The sequence below is a fragment of the Eublepharis macularius genome, chromosome 6 (assembly GCF_028583425.1).
Source record: "Eublepharis macularius isolate TG4126 chromosome 6, MPM_Emac_v1.0, whole genome shotgun sequence".
Classification (NCBI taxonomy): Eukaryota; Metazoa; Chordata; class Lepidosauria; order Squamata; family Eublepharidae; genus Eublepharis; species Eublepharis macularius.
Window position 1 is genome coordinate 44,467,653 of NC_072795.1, and position 22,418 is coordinate 44,490,070.

The following is a 22,418-nucleotide window of genomic DNA, read 5'->3' on the forward strand; positions in this document are numbered from 1 at the left end:
TGTTATCCTGTCTATGCTGATAATCAGGTGTTTAGTTAGTCCTTTTGGAATTGCAACTACTGCTCCTATCAATACTAGAATAACTGTTGTATGTTTATCCCAAAGACATCTTAGATCTTGATCTTGACCAAATTTTAGATCTTGATACTCTATTATCTTTTCATTTCCACACACACACACACACCCGCTCAATTTTAACATAAACTGGGATTGCCACATCAATCAGTTTGAACTTTTTTCTTTCAACCACAATAATATCTGGGGTATTATGTTCTTGCTTCTTATCCATTTGGATTCTGATGTCCCACAAGATCTTTCTCATTTTCATCAACTTTCTTGGGTTTATGTTTCCACCAGTATTTCATGAACAGTAGCTCATACTTTTTGCCTAAATTCCAATACACCATTGCATCTACTTTATAATGGTGCTTTGATAGCCATATTATGCAATCTTACTGCACCTGCTAATGAGAAGGTCAGCTGTTTCATCCACCTCGTTACATAATCTACACTTGCTGTCATTTAAGGGCTTTTCAGTTTTTGCTCTCATATATTTTGTTTTTAATGCCTGTTCTTGTGCAGCTAATGTAAGTCCTTCTATCTCTTTTTTCAATATCCCTTGAAATAGCCATTTCCAGTTGTTATTTTTATTTACTTTACCATCAGTATCCTTCATATATTGGCCATGCAATGGTTTACTTTGCCATGCTTCCATATATTTTTCAACCTTTCTTTCTTATATTTGTCTTTTGTACCCTTAACTTTAATTATTCCTTCTCTATAAATGTCAGCCAGCATCTTCTGGTTCTTGCTCTTAATGTAATCATTCAGCCTTTTTTCTTCTGTTTGTTTTATTTGTAACAATCTTTGGCCTCTATACCGTCACAGCAAATAAAGTTGATCTGTGTTGCTTTGAGACTGTAGGGCACGATTGGCTGTCATGATTTTCCCTGTTTTGCAATCTATTGTGTCCATTTCCAATCTACTGCAGCACAGTATTAAATCACTGGGATGCCCTTGGTGTTTACGAATTATATTACCACTATTTAGTTTTGACTTCAGTAGTTTTCAAACCCTTTTTGTATATTCAGCACAAGCCTTCTTTTTCAATATTGTATGTTGCAATATATTGTATTGCATACTTCCAATATACCCAAATATTTGTAGTTTTCTTCAGAGTCTATGCTTTTGATTCTGTTTCCATCCACAGGTTGTGTCCCATCTGATTCAGTATTCATTTATGTTTTGGCCATCTAGTTCAGTTGTTTTTCTTCAAGTTCACTATCTGAGAAAATCTTGTTTCTTATTAGGAAGCATCTTTGATCACACTGTTGCTGCTCCGTTGTCAGAGTTGAGATGGCAAACATTCATTTTTGGTGCCCTTTTGCTGATGGATTTGTTCAGTAATAGTAATACTCCATTATTGCCATATTTTTTTATATCCATTTCTTTCTCTGTGGTTGTCCTTCCAGTAGCCTTACTGTGCCCTGCCCTGGTTGTCTAGCAAAGGTCACTGATTCCTGTAGCCCAATTACCAGCTGATGTCCAAGAGCTCCAACATCCAACACTGTCCTTGTTGACCTTGGCAATGACCAATCCTGTATGAATTTCTTTTTATAACCTTTTATAGGCATCTGTATCCTACATCAAAATCCTCCAAGCCAAGCTGGAAGAACTGGAGGATGTTTTTCTAAAAGAGAACATAGATAGTAGGCATAGCCGAACAACGAGAACCAGGGGCATATAATCTTTAGATAGAAAACCAGGCAGGAAAGGGCAGAGGTATTCTTTTCTATACGCTAAAGAGGGTGTAGAGTCCGATAGACAATTTAGTAGGGAAAGTTCTTTACAGAATCATTCTGAGTGGAAACATCAGGGCTCAAAATTAAAATTAGAAAGGAGACAGAGTACCTGGCCAGAACTTTGGTCTTTTTATCATTTACAAAAAAAAAAAAAGTAGGCAGGAAAAACCTGATTTCTTGAAAATAAAACCTACAGCTTTGTCAATAGGATTACATAGCTAAAAATGTATATGGGGGCTCAAAATTATTTATTTAGGCAAAATGTTTGCGTAACTTCCTGGTTTCTGAATGAAGAGGCTACTCACAGCAACTGACAGCAGAACTGAAAAATATATATAAAACGCATGCAAAGAAAAAAAGCATAAATCATCCACAATTTATTATTCTAACATACACACACCACATCTGAGCTCAGCTATGCATAAAGGCATTCTGAAAAGCAAAGGTAAACACCCACAGGATGCAAAAAATCAATTCCTGTGGGTGTTTACCTTCGCTTTTCAGATTGCTGATTACAGGTGCAGCCAGTTTTCTCCATCACATGCATAAAGGCATTAGCTGTGGAGAAGTCACTCATTCTTAGCTGCAGTCTTCTGTCTCATCTGCTACTTCACACTGTGTGTGAATCATGAAAATGACTGTGGATCATGAAAGCTATGGAGAGTGTTAAAAGAAATGGGAGTACCACAACATCTAATTGTTTTGATGCTCAATCTGTACTCTGTACAAGAGGCTACTGTCAGGACAGAATGCATATTATCTCCATACCTGTTCAGCCTCTATGCAGAGTATATCATAAGGAAAGCTGGATTAGATCTAGATGAAGGTGGAGTGAAAATTGGTGGAAGGATCATTAACCATTTGAGAATACTGGCAGAAAATAGTGAAAAGTTGAAACGTCTTCTGAGGAAAGTTAAAGGAGAAAGTTCCAAAGCAGGATTACTGCTGAACATCAAGAAGACAAAAGTAATAACTACTGAGGAATTACACAACTTTAAAGTTGACGATGAGGAAATTGAAATTGTTCAAGATTTTCTATTCCTTGGCTCAATCATCAACCAACAGGGAGACTGCAATGGAGAAATCAGAAGAAGATTGCGACTTGGAAGCAGCTGTGAGGGAACTAGAGAAGATCCTTAAAGATAAAGATGTCTCCCTGGGAAACACGATCAAGATAATCCAAACTATGGTATTCCTCATTACTATGTATGGATGTGAAAGTTGGACAGTGAAGAAAGCTGACAGGAAGAAAATTGATTCATTTGAAATGTGGTTGCTGGAGGAGAGGTTTGTGGATACCATGGATAGCCAAAAAGACAAATAATTGGGTACTAGATCAAATCAAGCCTAAATTCTCCCTTCAAACTAAAATAACAAAACTAAGGCTATTGTAGTTTGGTCATATCATGAGAAGACAAGATTCTCTGAAAAAGTCAATAATGCTAAGAAAAGTGGAAGGCAGTAGGAAAAGAGGAAGACCTAACGCGAGATGGCTTGACTCAATAAAAGAAGCCACATCCTCCAGTTTGCAGGACCTGAGCAAGTCTGTTAATGATAGGACATTTTGGAGGTCTTTCCTTCATAGGATTGCCATAGGTCAGAGGCGACTTGATGGCACATAACACACACACTTCATATACTTCTTGTGACCATTAATATGCTAAAAACAACATTCACTGTGAGCCTTAGGAATATACTTTTCTCCAAAGGTAACAGTGCCAACCTAAGCAGAGGTACAGCTGTCTAAGTCCTCTGAAGTGAAGGGGCTTAGGAGAGTGTAACTCTACTTAGGGTGACACTGTTAATGTACAAGTGAAAAGATAAACCTCTTAGGACTAGAAGGATCCCTATTTCCAGAGACTCCTTTCATCTAAGTGTTTCCTGTAAGGAGCAGGAAGGAGCAGAGTCTATTTTTTTCAAAAGTTAGTATACAGTGCTCACCTCTTTTACTAACTTCTTTGATATTCTCCAGCTTTCTTTCTTTCTTTCTTTCTTTCTTTCTTTCTTTCTTTCTTTCTTTCTTTCTTTCTTTCTTTCTTTCTTTCTTTCTTTCTTTCTTTCTTTCTTTCTTTCTCTCTCTTTCTCTCTCTCTCTCTCTCTCTCTCTCTTTCTTTCTTTCTTTCTTTCTTTCTCAATTAAGTGTCTACTAACATTAAACTAAATCGCAAGCACAATATCACATATGTGGTGCTACCTATCTTGGTTTACATGAGATGAGTTGGAGTCATACATTGTTCAAGATCTTCTGTATAATCTGGGGAGGCGAATATTTATATTTTAACTAATGAAATGTTGATGAGAATGTTATGGCATATATGGTGCATGCTGCAACATCTCCTTATTTCATGTCAGTGTATACTGGGAACAGTTCTCATCTGTCCCAATCATACTGTAGGTGGGCATCAGTTTCTGGTAATAGCTCTCATATCCCTAATCAAGTGCAGTCTTATACAGGCTTCCTTCACTCTAAGCCTATTGGCTGCACTGAATAGTTAGTTTTTATTCATATAGTAACCAGAGTATAAGGATCTCATGCTCCTGCATTCAGGAGAGAAGTACCGCAGAGGAAAAGGTCAGTCTTAGATACAGCCCTCACTAGCCCCTCTCAAGGGGCAACCCTCCCAACATTTCCCAGGAAGGAGCCTGTCTTTATCCTTCCTCCCTTTCCCAGAGTTCCAGCTTTTCCGTCCCATAAGCATCACCCTATGATGATATCAGAAGCCAAGCTACTGCCCCATGCAAGGAATTCAGATTAATAGTCCCAATCCATCATTAGGACATATGCACACACAAATAGTAGTGTGTGCTTACTGGAATTTTGCTGGTAGGTTTAACAGTTCCTGAACTTCAAAACTGTATTTTAATCTTCTTTGGAGACAGAGTGTTTAAACGCAGTTTGACGGTTTGGCACAGGAGCCATAGAATGCGGCTGTTGGAGGGAAAGTGTGCTTATAACTTTCGAGCTTCAGTCAGTTTCATCTCAACTACATGACATCAGAAGATGCTGTAAATGTATTGTTTTGCCTCATTGCCCTGAAGAAGTGCTTTGTATTAAATTTTATTCCCCTAACATGGTCAAATTTTGAAACCTCAGGCAAACTATGTGCTGTGTCTGCTTCTGTGGAATCAATTATTGAGGATATTTTTAGTCATCATTGCTGGGAGAGCCGCTGCTGAGAGTGGAACAAACAATGAGGAGTTGTAGGAGGTGGAGCATTATTTAACGATTAGCAAGCTACATATCACTGGAGTGAGCACTTGTGTTTAGGTTATTTTTTTCCAGCTGTGAATTCTAATGAAACTTCTCTTCCAGCTCTGGCAGTAGCCTGGGCCAGGTGCATGGGCACGATAGACTTGACTGTTGAAGAAGAGTATAGAAAGCTTCAGTTTACAGATATCTAGTCAATGGTCTGTAGAAAGTGGGTGTAACAGTAGGAGCCTGCTGGTGAGTGCCTCTTTTTATAGTCACATCATCATTTGCACTGCATCCACGTGAGTTAAATGAGTCCATTGCTCATTTAAACTAGCAAATATAAAAAAGCACTATAAAAATCCAATTTTGCCTCATTCAGTCTTGGCCCAGAGATTGCCTAATTGGTCCATTTCCAAAAGAGCCAGACAAGTTAAATTCAGGAAAGACAATTCCACGACTGTTAAAGCTTTAAATTGGCTTAGCTCTCTTACAAATCTCCCAGCAAGCATTACTGGGGAGAAGTGCAGTAATCCAAACTGCAGTGCTTCAGAACTGCTTGTATAATTTTTTTTTTTTGCGGTAAAGATAAAAAGGTCTAACAAATATTGTCAGGATTTTCCAACACATGCAAAACCAAAAAGTTCAAATTACAGCATGAAAGAGGCATACACAGGCTAAGCTGCGATACTGTTACAAGTGCAGAGGATAAAATCATTACTACTTGAACTTGGAGCCTAAAATCTTCTTATTTCAAATGTCTTGGGATTGAGGCATTTAAAAAGCTGTCCATGTTCTGATTGCTTTCTGTCTCTGAAATAGAATGCTGCTATGGATGCTCCTCATAGTCCATGAAAGCAGCTGTCGGGACATTTATATCCTGTCTTTCTTCCATGGGAACACACATGGAATTCCCAGGAAGTTTCCCATCCAGGCCCAGATCAAAGTTTGGCCTGCTTCACCTCAGCCAGTCTTCTCCATGGTTTTAATGCATCGATAGTATTCCAGCCCCACTCCCTCTAAGAACAGTTTCCCCCAGTCTTAAGAAGTCAAAAGCACACTAAAGTTAAATGTGACTCATTCCCATTGAAAGAGAAAGAACTTGTACCTGTTCACTTGTTCCGTTAGTTTCAGTGGTTATAAAATATGGGCGCTCATTGGCAACATTGAAAACAGAGCCTGCGAAAGCGGGGAGGGCAGAATATAAATGTAATAAATTAAATTAAATTAAGAGTAAGAAATGTGGATGAAATAATTAAGGGCTCTTTGGAAGTATACTGAGAGCGCACTACAGAGTAGAACCATCACATTTAAGTACAGTACAGGCGGAGCAGCTTTAAAAGTTCAGGTGGACCCTAATCTGTCTTGTGCATTTTATTAGGCACTTCCTCTAAAGAGCTTAGAGTGATGTATGTGGTTCTCCCATTCTTATTTTATCTTCATAACAACCCTGAGAGAGTGAGTCAGTCGTTGTCCCAGCAAGTTTAACTGCAGACTGAGGGTTTGGTTCTCCCAGATCCTTCTCCTACCCTTCTGCCATTACAGCACTCTCAGATGCTGTGATTTTCATTATAGTAACCAATGCTTTTAGGTTCAAGAGTCAAATTTGTGCACAAAAGGAACATTAACATTGTGCTCCTATATCTTTAGTATGTTATGACTGGGGAATTATCAGTATTGATTGTAATCTGCTAAAATAAGTTCTTGCATGCAAAAGTTCATACAGCAAAACATTAGAGCACCAAAAATCTCAGAAGGATTCCCTGTGCATGACAAAGTAGAAGCTCTCTTCTTAAGTTACAGTGAAAACACATGCAGTCTATGTAGAGTTCACTTGATTTTTCTTTATACACGCATTAAGTAATTCTTACATCACATTCAATGCAAGTACAGTTGATCACAGGTACCAGTCCCTGGTTTCATTTGCACATTGGTTCTTTCTTACAGATAGGTGTTCATACATACATGTAGGTTATATGTGTGTTCACTGGAACATGTGAACAGGGCTATAGTGTAATAAGTAACTGAACAAGATCAATGGGATAAAACAATGTTGCTACTATAGGAATGTCAATGTATTTAAAGCATTAAGATTTAATTACTACTCTGAATTTAGTACTGGGCCCTGAAGCTATGGTCCTCACATAGTAGACGGCAAGACAGAGTGTAATGGAAAAGTAAATAGGAACGTTTAGATGAACACTGTTCAAGATTTTGCCTAAGAGCATGATGCCCTGGCCTGGATAGGCCAGTCTTATTAGATCTTGGAAACTAAGCAGGGTTGGCCATGGTTAGTACTTGGATGGGTGACCACCAGGGAAGTCCAGGGTCACTACATAGAGGCAGGCAATGGCAGACCACCTCTGTTTGTCTCTTGTCTTGAAAATCACATGAGGGGTTCCCAGAAGTTGACTGTGACTTGATGGCAAAAAAAAGCATCACAATGCCTGGTTGTGTAGAAGTCCTGTTGATATTCCCCCTTCTTTATTTTCCAAAGGAAAGAAATCACATGAATGCCGTTAGGGTCAGAATCGTGATCTCCATGGCCTCACATGCTTTTCGAAGTGCATGATGAAGTGGAGAAACTGCCCACCTACTCCTCTACTGCATGGAGGCTTTTGTTAACACTAAGACATGAGTGCGTAGGAAAAAGATAACAGAATTCCCTTACTCATTTTTCAGGCCTTAATAAAAATAATTTTTAATTGCAAATTTTTGCTGTATATACATGAAAATTCTCAGCAAAGCCTACAATGGAAGTTGAAGACAGCTACATCCTGATCCTGAGTTCGGTGCACAGCAGCAGGAATGCACAGGACTGTGCATTGGGATACCAGTGTATACAGACATTCCTGCCTCCTTGTTCTAAGAGACTCCTGCTAGCTGTACTAGGGCAGCAGCGTTCATAGGCACTGCCACACCAGCGATAGTTTAATTTTTTTAAAAAAAAAGCCCGGCAAGGCCATTGAAGCTTTGAACCTTGGTAAAATAAAGCACAATGTTTTATGAATGTGGGGAGGGAGTACAGAGTATAACAAAATGTCCTCTTATAGTCCCATCTCCAAAGCATTAGTGCGACCATCCCTGTAGAGAGGTGAAGTTTAAAGGTAACTGGGCAGGAGCTGCATTGTTATGCTTCACTTGTCTTACATTAAGGTGCCAAAGCAGCTAATGTCTGCCACAGACTTGGGACTGGTGAGGCTTGATATTATTTAACATGCAGATTTTTAAAGTAAAAATACTTCTGCACTAAAGAACAGTTTCCTAAAACACTGGTTGTGATGACCTGTGAATGTATGAGTTTTCAATAGCTATGTCCTGCTGTGACAACATAACTGATGCTGACCTATGGGGTACAGTGTTACATTATGTAATGTAAACTGGGTATATGCGGTTCAGTTTAGATCTGTCCAGCACATGGCCTGGTCGCTTTGGGGGAGAATTGCTGAACCAGCCCATGGGGAAGTCAAGTATTTGACTCAATGGCTAGGCAATAGAAGCACAGTCTGCAGCTGTAGCTAGTTGTTCTTGATAATCAATGTGCCAGCCATGGAAGATTTGTTTCGACTGTGGCCTGTTTAGTGGAAAAGAAGCTACAACATCAGGGTTGAAGGTGCTCATATTTCACTTGGGCCCTTTTCTTTTGAACTGAATAGACTTTTCTCAATTCTGTCTTTAGAGTGAAGGCGGACGGAAGTGCCAAGGAAAGTATTTCAGGAGGAATTTGTGATGGTGGCTATGGTAGTGGGTCTAGAAAGGGGAGTGTTTTAGCATTAGCAATAGAATCAAACAAACCAAGAATTTAAAAAAAAACAGGCAAAAGGAAAATAGGTTAAAATTAGAAGTTCTGGAGGATTCGCATGCTATATAAGTAAAAAGGGGGAAAACAGTGAATCCTACTAACCAAGCAGTTCTTCTTAACCCCTAAGCTGATAGAACAACCAACCTGTTTTTTTGGACTTGTTCTCTGTGCAGCTTTCTGCCCAGTTGCTTTCAAGATTGTAATAAAATACCAGCAACTTTTCATTACTAATGCTTTCTGAGATAGCAACATCATACTGAGAACAGCAGCAGTAACCTTGATCTTAGAACTTCTTAACTATCAGCTCTGGCTCAGGGGACAATTCAAGTGGAAAATGAGACCTATCTTCCTTATTGGACATCTGATTAAAATACTATATTTTTGTTATCAGGTTTGCCTTTCATCTCCCATTTTACAAACATCAAATAGTTTTCCTAAAAGTTCTTGAAAATAATACCTGTTGAATAATTTCTCTGTGTCCTTTCTGACCCAAGTATTTCAGTCAGATAGATGGCTGAATAGAAGAGATTCTGCCCTGTCAGAGTATTTCTTACCATTTTCCCCTAATTTCTAAGCTGTTACAAATTTTAAAAAGTAGTGCACTTCAATTTCAGAATCCCCATGGGGTGGTTCCAGGGCATCTTTCTATAAACGTGTAGTCCTCCTCAAGGAGAAGAAGTGTTTCATTGCTGGAGTGAGCCAGGCCCCTCAGTTAGCAGCTGGATCTAACCTACTGGCTTCAGATAATTCTCTGTGGTATATCCATATCATAATAGTATTTATTTACTGTTGTATGTTTTTATTACACCTTTTCCTCACATTGACACAATGATTTTTTTCTTTTTTACATTCCTTTGCATGCAGCAACCATGCTAGACATTTACAGCACCTGTGATTGCAGGGAGTCTTCTCCATATAAATGATATTTACATATTTATGTGAATATGCACATTGACCCTGTTCTGGATGGTCCACCAAGTAAGTCCAGGGTCACTACACACAGGCAGATAATGACAAATCACCTCTGTTTGTCTCTTGTCTTGAAAACCCTCTGGGGTTGCCATAGGTCAGCTGCAACTTGACACACACATGTATGTGGAGGGGAAGAGCCCAGATGCCTTGGCAATGCCAACAAACTCCTTCTCAAGAATCAGAACAGTGTTAGAACTCTGAGGCATTCTTGGCAGTGCCATTCAGGTTGTTTATAACTCTGTTGATGGTTTGTTCCTTTAGTGCCTTACCAGATCTTCTCTACTTACATGTCAGGGGCTAAGAAGGAGGAGAAATGAGTCAGCTGGAACAGATTTCTGCTCCTCTCTGCCCACATCTAGGGCCATTTTGGGCTTCTCCACACAAGTTTCTTCAATTGGTTCTGGCCCAATTGCTTTGATTTATCCCCTGATTTCTGCATGCATTTTTTTTTGCCTTTAGTTTTCATTTAGGGTTTTTTGGTTTCCCCCCATTTTTCCTGCTCTTCTTGAGACTTCTTTTATCCCAATCTTTTTCTGGGAGTTCATTTTGAGTTGATTTTTCATCATGCATAATGTTTCTTTCAGTTTGGTTGCCCTACCCACCTCCAACCCACTTCTCAATGACTGAATATTTTTCATAATCGAACCACTCCCCCACCTTTCCTCCCCCTGTTTTGTTTTCTATTTTTATTTAAATCATTTTCATAGTGCTATATTGACATACTGTTGTAACAATACATGTAACAGATTATCTGGAAAAAAATCATTTTTTTTAAAAAAAACCCAAGTCTCTAGCCTGTTCCATTGTGGAGATATGCATTTTCCCTTATATATCTCTAAGGGAAGGGTCTAGAGACTTACTTTAAAAAAAATGATAGCTGGGAATTCAGAGAATCTGCTGCATGTATAGTTACAATTGTAGTTTGATATAACACAATGAAAATGGTGCGGGGGAGGGGTTGAGGGCAGATGTACAGAAGAACTGTACCCTAACCGATTTCAGTGTTTGCGGATCAATTGCTAAGAAAAGGAATACGTTGAATGGGCTGAAAGGCCCTTTCTTTCTGCACACACACACACACACACACACACACACACACACACTCACTCACTCACTCACTCACTCACTCACTCACTCACACACACACACACACACACACTCACTCACTCACACCCACAACATGGGCTGGCCTTTTGCCATTTTTTAAAAAATGATCAGAAGTAGGTGTATCATGATAATGTCAACACACTGTAGCAATATACAATCTCTGTATACTAAATATAAAGGCATTTGCAGTGGTACATAGGCTGAAATGGAGAATAGCCCTGGTGGAAGCTGCTATATATCTTAGGTCCAATAGTCCAATGGCAAGTTCGGCCTCAGTTTTCCTAATACATTCCTGCTCCCTGTTTACAGCTCATAAGTGATGTGAAGAGCTTTCCCCCTCTCTCTCACCAATGAAGTTCTCTTAATACCCTTTGTCTCCCTCTCACTTTGTTCCTCCCCCCCCCCCACATTGTTTCTCCCCCTCCCAAACCTGACTTAATAGCAGGATTCTCCGAAGTAGAGAAATTTCCCCCTTTGTCCATTTGACACACATTCTTGTATTTGAAAACATCCTTTTATATTAGTTCAGTTCATCCCTCTCTATGCTGTATACTGAGACAGATGCAAATTTACCTTTTCTTTGTCAGTTTCTTCTGAGTGCTTTAAAAATGCTAATATCACTTGAGCAACAGTCGCACTTTCATGATGGTTTATGGAGGTATAATCCCATTCCTATCTGGAGAAAGCATGGGGCTGACTGCCAAATAGTTCGTCCTGAGAGCGAGGCCGAGACTGATGCCAAGTTAAACAAACCAATGGTGCTTTTATTTCTCGCAAGCTATCAGCATTTATAATGTGTCCAAGTACATACAAGAGTAATGGCGTGAATCAGTGCACAACTCATGGAAGCAATCAAATAGGCTGTTCTGCAACTAGAATACAGTTCTTATGCAGTGCCAGACGTTAGTAGGGTGGGGGGAGTTTCTGAGCATAATGAGTAGGTTAATGTGACAATGTGGGATGATTTGATTTATCAGCATAGTATGATTATTCCCCCTAGAAGAGACTGTCAGGAAATAATCAGGCTGATAATGAACATTTTGCTCAGCCTCTGTGCTTGGTTATGTGTGTTCTCCGCCTCACCATCTCATGCTGTGATTGAAAGCAACAGCCCTCATCTCAACTCTGCTGTATAAAATGGTATTCAAAAATTAATCCTTGTTCTATTAATAAACAGAAAAGAAAAGAGAAGGAAAGTTGAGGATTAATGTTTCTTCTGTTTTTTTTCTGCAGCAAGAGAAACCCAAACTTCTGGAACCCTTGGATTATGAAACTGTCATTGCAGAGATTGAGAAGAACATTGAAAATGACCATCTCAAAGACCTCATCTTGTTCCCTGATGATGACTTTTCTGTGAGTTCTAGATGCTTATAGATAAAGCCAAGGCTCATCCAAATGCATGTTACCCACACATCCCATAATGCATCACTTTTTATGACCTATTTTATAATTAAAATGGTTTGCCTTCAGTCACTAAGGGATCCTGATGGATTCAAGATTGATCTCAGGGATTTGGAGATTCCAAATAGTAATTCTGTTTATATCCTAAGGGAAGCTCACTATACAAGGCTTCTTGGGACAATTGAGAAGATGCAGTATTGCCACATGATAGCAATTGGCCCCATAATTTACCACAGAGCCAAGTGCCCTGAAGAGGGTAGGAAGACAGTTGGAGTGTTGTTGGTGGAAAACCGCTCATTTTAAATCCTGTGTGGTACTGGTATTAGCAAAGAAATGTTATGTTACTATTACCATTGTGTCAGCTGTATCTCATCCAGCACAATTGGGTACTGTTTAGTTTGGTGTAGTGGTTAAGAGTGCAGGACTCTAATCTGGAGAACCGGGTTTGATTCCTCACTCCTACACTCGAGGCCAGCTGGGTGACCTTGGGACAGTCACAGCTTCTAGCTCTCTCAGTCCCACATACCTCACAGGGTATTTTGGTCCCACATACCTCACAGGCTAATAATAACATACTTTGTAAACCGCTCTGAGTGGGTGTTAAGTCATCCTGAAGGGTGGTATATAAATCGAATGTTGTTGTTGTTGTTATTTCTTTACGCCAAGGATGAAAGTCCATAGTGTACAGGAAATGGCTATAACCTATGATACTTTTGTATGGTTCTTTGCTAACAGAGTCTCTCAGATTCACTCCTGCTTAGACACCAGTTGTATACTGGATCAGCTAGTTGAACTGTGGGGTGCAGTATCTGGTCTGTTTATGGATAGTTTTGATTTGGAGTCCCTGAATGATGCAGACAGGATCCTGGGTGTTGTGAAGGCTGCCTTTTGATCCCTACTTATCCTAGCTAATAACATCATGCCAAGTTAAGAGCTACTTATGCAGATTATTAATAACTTATTGTTTGGGGGTACTTCCTGAGTTGGTGAAGGAGGCAATTATTCATCCTCTGTTGAAGAAACCCTTGTTAGATAAAAAGTGGTGGGTGGTTACAGTCTACTGTCAAGCTTTCCTGTGGGGGCAGAGGAGAGGACAGTCATTGAGACAATGGTGGTAAAGCAACTTCTAGATAACACAACTGGATGCAGGGATAAAGGTAACTTATATTTCTTAATGCCCTGTATCTCTCTGGTTGTTGAAATAGAAGATGAGAAGTACCACTTCAGCCACTTTCTTACCAGTACTCTGTACCAGCCCATACTGGATTACTTTCACCACTACCTGGATGTCATATCAACTCTTGAACTTTTTGGACTGTTTTCAGGCCTGTCAATGGTACAGTGATGTGTTGGTGGTTCCTGGTGGAAGATATCCAATTTGCAATGAATAAGGGCATCTATTATTGATTGACCTTTCCATAGTCTTCAATGTGGATGACCATTCAGTATTTTTAAGATGTTTGGAGTGAGATGTAGTTATCAAAAGAGGTCTTTTAAAGAGTTTTAAATCCTTTCTTGCTGACCATGTGCAGAGTTGTGATTGGAGATCCATGCAACATTAACCTCAAGGCTAGATTATTATAACATCCTCTTCAATGGTCCGCCTTTAAAGACAATTTAGAAAGTGCCATTGGTACAGAATGCATCACTCGTTTGCTTCCTAGAACCAGGAGAATCTTGCATATAATTTCAGTCTTAAGAAGATTGCATTGATTGCCTGTCAGTTTCAAGTTCAATACAAATTGAGTTAAGTATTGATATTCAATCCTAATCTAAACCTGTAAAAGAAACCTTATATGACCAGTTTGCCATGGCAACCATTACTAATTTGAGATTCCCCACTCCTCCACTTGAAGCCAGCTGGGTGACCTTGGGCTAGTCACGGCTCTCTGGAGTTCTCTCAGCCCTGCCCACCTCACAGGGTGTTTTGTTGTGGGGATAATAATGACATACTTTGTAAACTGCTCTGAGTGGGCATTAAGTTGTCCTGAAGGGCAGTATATAAATCAAATGTTGTTGTTGTTGTTATTGCCACCTCAGTGACAGGGAGAGCTGGTGGGTCCTGCACCCCTTCCCCTGCCCATCTCCAGTTTTGCCACCTCAGTGGTTGGGTGGGGGCATGGAGGGAAGCAGCTTCTCTTTCTTCTCTGCCCTCTTGCTTGTGCACACCCTGTATCTGGAGATCAGTCATGTGTGCTTGCTCAGACAACTATTCTCTGTTTGGGGGGTTTGTAAAACCCCCTTTTTTTACAGTTAGGATTTTTTTTCTGCAGACCTGGGTCTCCCCCTAGGTCTGTAAAAATATCTCTTTTATGTCTACACGCCCCACAACCATAGGTTTAAGTATCTGTAGATGAGGCCATGTTAACTATTAAATATATAGAGAAAAAAACAGGAAATGGCCTCTGGAGGGAGAGACAGAGTTCTGACTGAAAGTTCAGTACAGTGGAAGCCAGGTATAAAAGCAGCATGTTCATATACTGATTGCTTTGACAGCAAGAAAGAATGTAAGGGGGAGAAAGTCCCAATGTCACTTGTCAAATTACTGGACCATGTAAGGGGAAAGGGAGTTGACAGGCTAACAGTGCAATCCTAAGGAGGGTTACTCCAGTCTATGCCCATTGATTTCAATGGGCTTAGACTAGAGTAACACTGTTTAGGATTGTGATATAAGACTCAGTGCTGTCTAACCATTCTCTACTCTGAGCCTCTCCATCTAATGGTAGCTGGCAAATGCTTAATCCTCTAACATGTAAGTCTCTTTTTACTGACAGTAACAATATCATTTTGTAACTTCATAAAGAACAGAAATGTTGCAGAAATTACTGCATGTCAAGCAGGTATCTGGAGGAGTGGCATATACATTTTCTAAACAAATAACTCTGTGTTAGTGTTTATAACCACCTTTTGAAGATAGTTTCTTTTTCTAATGTAGGGCCTGTTCTTACATCTGGCTGTATTCTGTAGCAGCCGTCTTCAGGTTGTGTCACCTTAACAGTTTGGAAGCAAAAATTGTACTACTGAACAGGAAGCATTTTTGTGGCATGGTAGTCTGAGCAGATCTAATTCTCAGAAGGGAAGTTCTTTGTAACTCTCCTTGAAGATACAGAATGGCATTCAAAAGTATTCACACCCCAGTTCTTTCTGATTTACAGAACTTAAATTCCCTTTAAATAAATATACAATTGGTCCCTCTACATGAGACATCTTACATGAGGACGCTCAAGTGTAGGGAGACACAATGTTGGCCGGGAAGCATAGTTTAAATTTCATCTCTGCCTCCCCGAATTCTCTGTCAATTACAGACCCTCTGAGGAGTGATCTCGGCAGGCTCTGGCTTTTTAAACTACCCTCCTGTAGAGAGGTGAAATTGCAAACTCTGTTGCAAACTCACCAGGATACCCTACACTTGAGTGTCCTCGTATAAGATATCTCGTGTAGAGAGACTCTTGGAACTGTAGTACAGATTGCAAGGTGGAATGAGGGGCTGTACAGAGTACTTTTCAGCAAATTCCTGCATTTACAGGGAAGCTTTCCCTCCTATACCCAACAAAGAACCCAAAACTAATAAATGACCAATTGTTGCCATCATCTCATTTTTCAAATAGGGTATCTCCACATGTTGAAAATGACTGTTCCATATTTTTATAAAAAGTGTAAAATGTCATATTCTGGAAACTATGTAAAACAGAATTGTTTAGGAGGGTATTTCTATAGAGAGAATAAGGCTGTGAGTATAATGGAATGGAAGGTACTTTTATAAAGGGAACAGGATAGTGGTCTGTTCCACTGTATGCTATTAACTTGCTTTTACTGCATTGCTTTCTACTTTTGTGAGTCCATTTTTGCACAGTATAAATAAGCTCACCAGGCCCCCGGGTTCCTGCAACAGGGATGTGCTTTACAGGCCCAGAGTGGTGGTGGTCAGGTCCTGGGGTCTTCCTTCCTTGCAAACTCATCAGGGCACCCAAGTGCAGAGTTCAAACCTTTTAGTTACAGTGTGTGGTCTACATACAAAGAGCCTCAGCCCCATGTGGCAGGGAGTTCTCGTCACTTCTGCTTTCCGTCTTTCCCTATTCTGGATGGTGCAATCATTATAATGAACATACATGGATAAATCATCCTCCATTATTTCATTGTTATATATATGTGCCATTCTCCCTGTATGTATTTTACTTCTCACTCTCTCTTCCATTATCCTTTTCCTTTTGTCAGATAGCTACAGTTCCCTGGATAACAAGAACACTGTACTCTTCAGTTCCAGAAGATGCGGAACAAAAAGCAGAACATTTATTTGTAAAAGAGGTAAGTTAACATCATTTCTTTTCCCTGACTTTACTTTCTTTAGCTATTGCGCTGGGTTTTTGTTTTTTTAACAGGTTAGACGACATTGCAGTTTTCAATAGCATAAACTTATAACGGCGCTTTTTTGTAAAGACTGATAGCATGACCTTTGTAATGTTTTTCTTTTAAAAACTTATCATGCTTCCTCTATCAGTATTGATTTCTAGACCTGCCTTGGGTTCCCAGCTGCTGGCTGGGGCAGAGATTGCCCGCCCCTAGTTCCCCTTTCCCACCACAGCTCAGAGAAAAAATAATATTAAAAAATGGCCATCAGGCTGACAGCTTGATGTTACCTATGGAAAAACCTAGAAGTTATATCAGTCCTGTCTAGAAATCACTGAAAACTGGATGGTTTTACCATAAAGTTTCCAATAATTCCTAGAGAGGCATGATGTCACCTCCAGCTTTTCTTAGAGATGATGGCATACCATCACTGATGTTTCTCCCATCTCCCAATTGTTGCCAGACTGGGACTGGAAATCCTAGACCTGCTTGGCAATTGCAAATCCAGTGCACTGGATATTACTCTTACTGACTTCAGCCAAGAAAGATTTCCACTTTGCAATCTTACATCTTTGAAAGCTAAATCTTTGGAAAGTTAGATCTGCTTTTATTTGTCACACTCATCCTGCATTGTCAGTTTTAACCACATAGACCAATCAATATTAATTTCCATGACAAAGCTACTTAGAATGTGGACAATCTGAAAATTCCAAGGTGCTTTTCTTGTGTCTTTTAATGGTCATAGATCCAGAGGAGTTAGCCGTGTTAGTCTGTAGTAGCAAAATCAAAAAGAGTCCAGTAGCACCTTTAAGACTAACCAATTTTATTGTAGCATAAAAATGCACAATTCATTTGTTACTTGGGCAGTGTGGCTACTACTGACATTTCCAAGCAAATGGGTCCCAGTCTTCATGACAAATTTCATGATAAACTTAGTGGTTTGAGTGATTTTCAGCCACACGAGGAACATCCTTCAAAATAAAAATGATAGATTTTCCTGATGCAGATGAAAGTCCTAATCATATGTCTATTGCTTCATTCAGCTAATTTGTGACATGGATCTGGACCCATTTTTTTAATGAAACTTCTAGCTTCCAGAGAGAAATTTATACATCATGTGGCAAAATGTGCTACAGGCTTAGAAACCACAAGGCAAATTAAGACAGGAAACTCAAATTAATTTCTTTAAAATCGCATGATTCCCTGCTGTTTTTCATTTATTTATCTATTTATTTTTCATTTATATTGCCACTTTTAATGTGCAAAATGCTTTACCACCTCTGAAGTGATCACTCTCACAAAGCAAATTTCACATTTGGAAGACAAAGAAGAGATGAAGCATTCCAGGAAATTGATGTGGCTAACTTGAATGCCCCTTACTGCCCAAGTTTCTTGTCCCACCTGAGCCAAGCACTCCCATATGGTCTTTCCCTCCCCCCTCCCACCACTGGCCAAAACAAAAACTGCTATTTGAAGATGGAAGCCATACTTCCATAGAGAAGCTCCATTCATGTCAAACTAATTTCCCCTTAGAACACTGATGTACTGTTCCAAAAGTACAGCTAAAGAAGAGGATTTCTTATATGTGGAAAGTAGTTACAGTCATAATTTTATAATTACATGAACCTTCAAATTTTAATCCTCCTCTGAGAGGATCAATTCATATTTTTATTATTTATTATACTACATATAAGTTATGACCTACCAATGGGAATAGTAACTATTCATTTTATTAGATTTGTGCGTCCCTGTTCCAACTTTTGCTTTGTTTTTAAAGTTGCTAAGGTAACTGCTAGGCAGCTACTTAGCAGGGGCTGACTATGACCGAGTTTCCTGTTTTCAGCTGTGGTTGTCAGAGGAAGGGAAGACTTGATACTTAACACAGTAGCAAGGCCAGCACTGGTTTGACAGCCTTTATTGGAAGTGAAAGGCATTTCAGAAGGGAACATGACATTTATATCTGGAAATTCTTGCAAACTGGCAAGATGTACCTCAGGCCAAACCCTTCCATAAGGCCAGGAGAAAGTGTGAGAACCAATGTGCAATGGTAAATATAAAGACATGGATTTATGATTTCAGTGGGAATTTGGATAATGGCACTGTGTCAGGATAAAGGCTTTAAACTGTTTTTCTCCTTCACTTAAATAATAAAGCACATGTTCAATTTTCCATTCTACTTACTATATATAGTAAGTAAAAGAAGAACTCAGCACCAGATTTTTTTTTCATTCCTAAGCCTGTAATTTAGCACTACCAGGGTTCAGAATGAGGATACTCTTTGTATCATCAGCATTGATAAGAGGCAGTTGGGACTTCCATTACTTCATTTCTATGTTAGGTGTAATGTGGTCAGGTAGACATCAGAACTATAGGTATGACGAGTTATCTTTTCTCCTTTTAAAAAACATTTTCTCATTTATTTATTTAATTTATAGTCCACCCTTCATAGAATTATAGAATCATAGGTTGGAAGAGGCCTCCAGGATCATCTAGTCCAACCCCCTACACAATGCAGGACTTTCATAACTCTCTCTCCCACCACACACATACCCAATGACCCCCTGTTCCATGCTCAGAAGATGACAAAACACTGTCAGGATTCCTAGCCAAACTGGCCTGGGGAAAATTGCTTCCTGACTCCAAAGTGGCAATCGGCATTACAATGGGCATGTAAGAAGGGGGCACGAGAACTAAGCATTGATGTAACCCTTCCTGCCCTCCCTCTCATAAGCTGCCTAGGTTCACAGAATCAGCATTGCTGTCAGACGGCCATCTATCCTCTGCTTTAAAACCTCTAAAGAAGGAGAGCCCACCACCTTCCGCGGAAGCCTGTTCTACTGAGGAACTGCTCTGACAGTCAGGAAATTGATTTTACCCATTGGTTCTGGTCCAACCTTCTGCGGCAATGAAAAACAACTCTACACCATCCTCTATATGATACTTTTCAAGTACTTTAAGATGGTTATCATATCACCTGTCAGATTGATGGCTGGTATATTCAACAAACAATATAATACCATATGATGATCTATAATAATTATTTTCCAATAGTTATATAATGTTGCTTTTATTATTTAAGGCCTGGTATATTTTATTCTGAAATTTTTGGACTGTTTCATATCTGCTGTGGGAGTGCCCTAAGAGTAATCTATACATGCAAGAAGAACTCAAGGGACGCTCCAATACTTGACAGGAACACTCTTGAGATGTACTTCACTTTGTTTTCTTTTTACAAACGCTACTCTGCAATGCAGATCAAAATCTACTGTATCCTTGCTATTCCAGCAGATAATTCCCTGATGCTAGGTTTTTATCAGCTTAAGAGTAGGTTTTCTAGTCTGCTTATGCTTTGTTTCAGCATTTTTTCCAGCTCTATGTTGGATCTTTCAGCTTTTTTCAAATTTCTGCAATCCATACCCTATTGTATTTTTATTGAATGGCCCAGCTGTTGATTGTATTGATTTACACTGTGTAATTTGACTTGAGTATCAGTGAGAAAGGCAGACTATAAATAAGAAAAAGCGTCCCAGGTTTGCAAAAAACCCCTGAAATCTAAAAAAAAAAATACATTGGTGGATTTAAAATTAACAAAATTATATAAGGGCCGATTCCAGATGGCCCCCCGCCTCGCGAAACGTCGCACGTCGTCGCGCATCGTCGCGCAGAAAACGCGAAATATCGCGTTTTCTCGCGCGAGTTTTGCGTGATGTCGCGCAAAACCCGCGCGAGAAAACGCGATATTTCGCGTTTTCTGCGCGACGACGCGCGACGTTTCGCGAGGCGGGGGGCCGTCTGGAATCGGCCAAGGATTTCCTGGCTGTTTTCACACTGTCTATAAATAGCACGAGACTCACGGAAGGCTGCCGGCTTTCTCTCATGATTTTTGACGCCATCTGTTTACAAAATGCCACGAACAGTGAATTATGGCGTTTTGTAATCGGATGGTGTTAAAAATCGCGCAAGGAAGCGGCAGCCTTCTGTGAGTCTCACGCTATTTATAGACAGTGTGAAAACGGCCCCTGTAGCTTTAAGAAACAGATGCCCTCATTGGCTATTGCTAGGCAACCAAAGAAGTATTGTCTGGCCCTCCTTAGCTCTGTGCAATGTTGGGGATGCAGCACCTGGCCTGCCTAAGCCTTGCAAAGGTGAGATGAGAAAGATGGCAGTGGTGCCTGGCTTAGCCCATGGAAGGCAAGGGAGGCAGCTCCTGGGTCACTTGATACCTGCACAAAACCAGGGGAGCAATGCCTGGCCTGCTCAAAGTATGGGAAGTGGTGCCCAGCCCACCTAAGCTCAGTGCAAGGCAAGAAAAGTGGTGCCTTGCCAATGGGTTAGGCAGGGGTCATTTCGTAGAAAAAGAGCTAGAGGAACTCATTAGCATATGCCACACCCCTTGAAATCACCGGAAATGTGTTATTAGCATAACTGATTTGCATACACCATACCCCCTGACATCACCTATCCTGGCTGTTTTGGACTGAATTCTGGCTGTTCAGGGCCAAAATTGGGCCCAAAATGGCAAAAAGGGGCTGAAAATGGCCAAAAACATGCCCAAAATTGTCAGGATTGGGCCGCTGCTGAGTGGGAGAGTGATCCACCACCCGTTTGTGGCCCAATCTGGGCCGTTTCGGCCCCAATCCAGGCCGAAATGGGCCTAAAATGGCCGAGTCAGGTGGGCGGGGCCACCTGACATGTAACCTCTTTGGGGAACTACTGGAACTGCATTCCTGTGCATTCCCCCTCAAAATGAACCCTGGGGTTAGGCATAGGGATCCCATTCCCCTGATGGGGTCTAAGAAGACAACCCTGTTCGCTTGGCTTGAATGGGAGTCTTCCTACCCACTCACTTTGCCTAAAACACACACCCAGTTCTATGTTGTCTGTATAAATGGGTTTCAACTTATTCTGGCTTTTATACTTGGAATCCTTAACAAAGAGTCTTCCTTAAGACAAGCGAAACAATAGAAGTGCAGGGGCCTTCCTAATATCCTCAGGCAAACCATTGTGTGGGAGCCATCAAAGAAAATGCTGGTGAACAGGCAGTTGCTGATTTTCCCTGTTTGCAGAGTAGCAGCTTCTGATGGCTTTACTCTGATAAACATAGCAGGAGAGGCAGTCCCGTAGGTGCATGAGTCCAACGTCATGAAGGGTTTTGTAAGTGAAAATTAAAACCTTAGATTGAGCCCAGTACCTGATTAATAATAGAGTGTCTGCATAGTGGAAGAAATAGCAAATTCTGGGTGGCTCCCAGATGTAGTCAAGCTGCAGTGTTCCGCATCAACTGTAGTTTCTGCATTGTCTTTAAGGGCAGACCAATAAGGACAGCCTCAAGGTAACCATAGCATAGATCCACATGGCCAGGTCAGCCACAAGTCAGGGAGCCATCCTCTGAGCTCAGCTGGTAGAACTCCCTTTTTACAGCTATATCAGCTTGCTTCTCCAAACAATAAAGCTGGATAAAGAATCACTCCATAGCTCTTAACCAAGTCAGTGAGAGACAATTGGACCCCATCAAAAGTGGGGTCCAATTGAACCTTGGCTTTCCCTGTCAACCTTACCACCTTGTTGTCAGCATGCAGTTTCAGCTTGTTTACCCTTAGCCATTCAACTGCAGCTGTCAGGTATTGGCTCCGAAACTATTGCATCACTAGATGATTTAGATACGGAAATGTAGAGTTAGCTGTCATCCTAACTCCCTATTCCAAAACCATGAACAATTTCTCCTTAGTCCTTCAACATGGAGATTATATAGCACAGGGGACAAGACTGAACTTTGTGGAACCTCACAAGTCAGGTC

General features: G+C 40.4%; 1 protein-coding gene across 1 annotated transcript in view; it reads left to right on the top strand.

Annotated features, from left to right (window-relative positions):
* The window catches only part of DOCK10 (dedicator of cytokinesis 10), a 173,196-nt gene that overhangs the window by 8,524 nt on the left and 142,254 nt on the right, over positions 1–22,418 (top strand). Inside the window, exons 2-3 of the mRNA XM_054982520.1 lie at positions 12,107–12,226; positions 16,490–16,579. Of these exons, the coding sequence (XP_054838495.1) occupies positions 12,107–12,226; positions 16,490–16,579 (210 nt within the window). The remainder of the gene's footprint in view (positions 1–12,106; positions 12,227–16,489; positions 16,580–22,418) is intronic.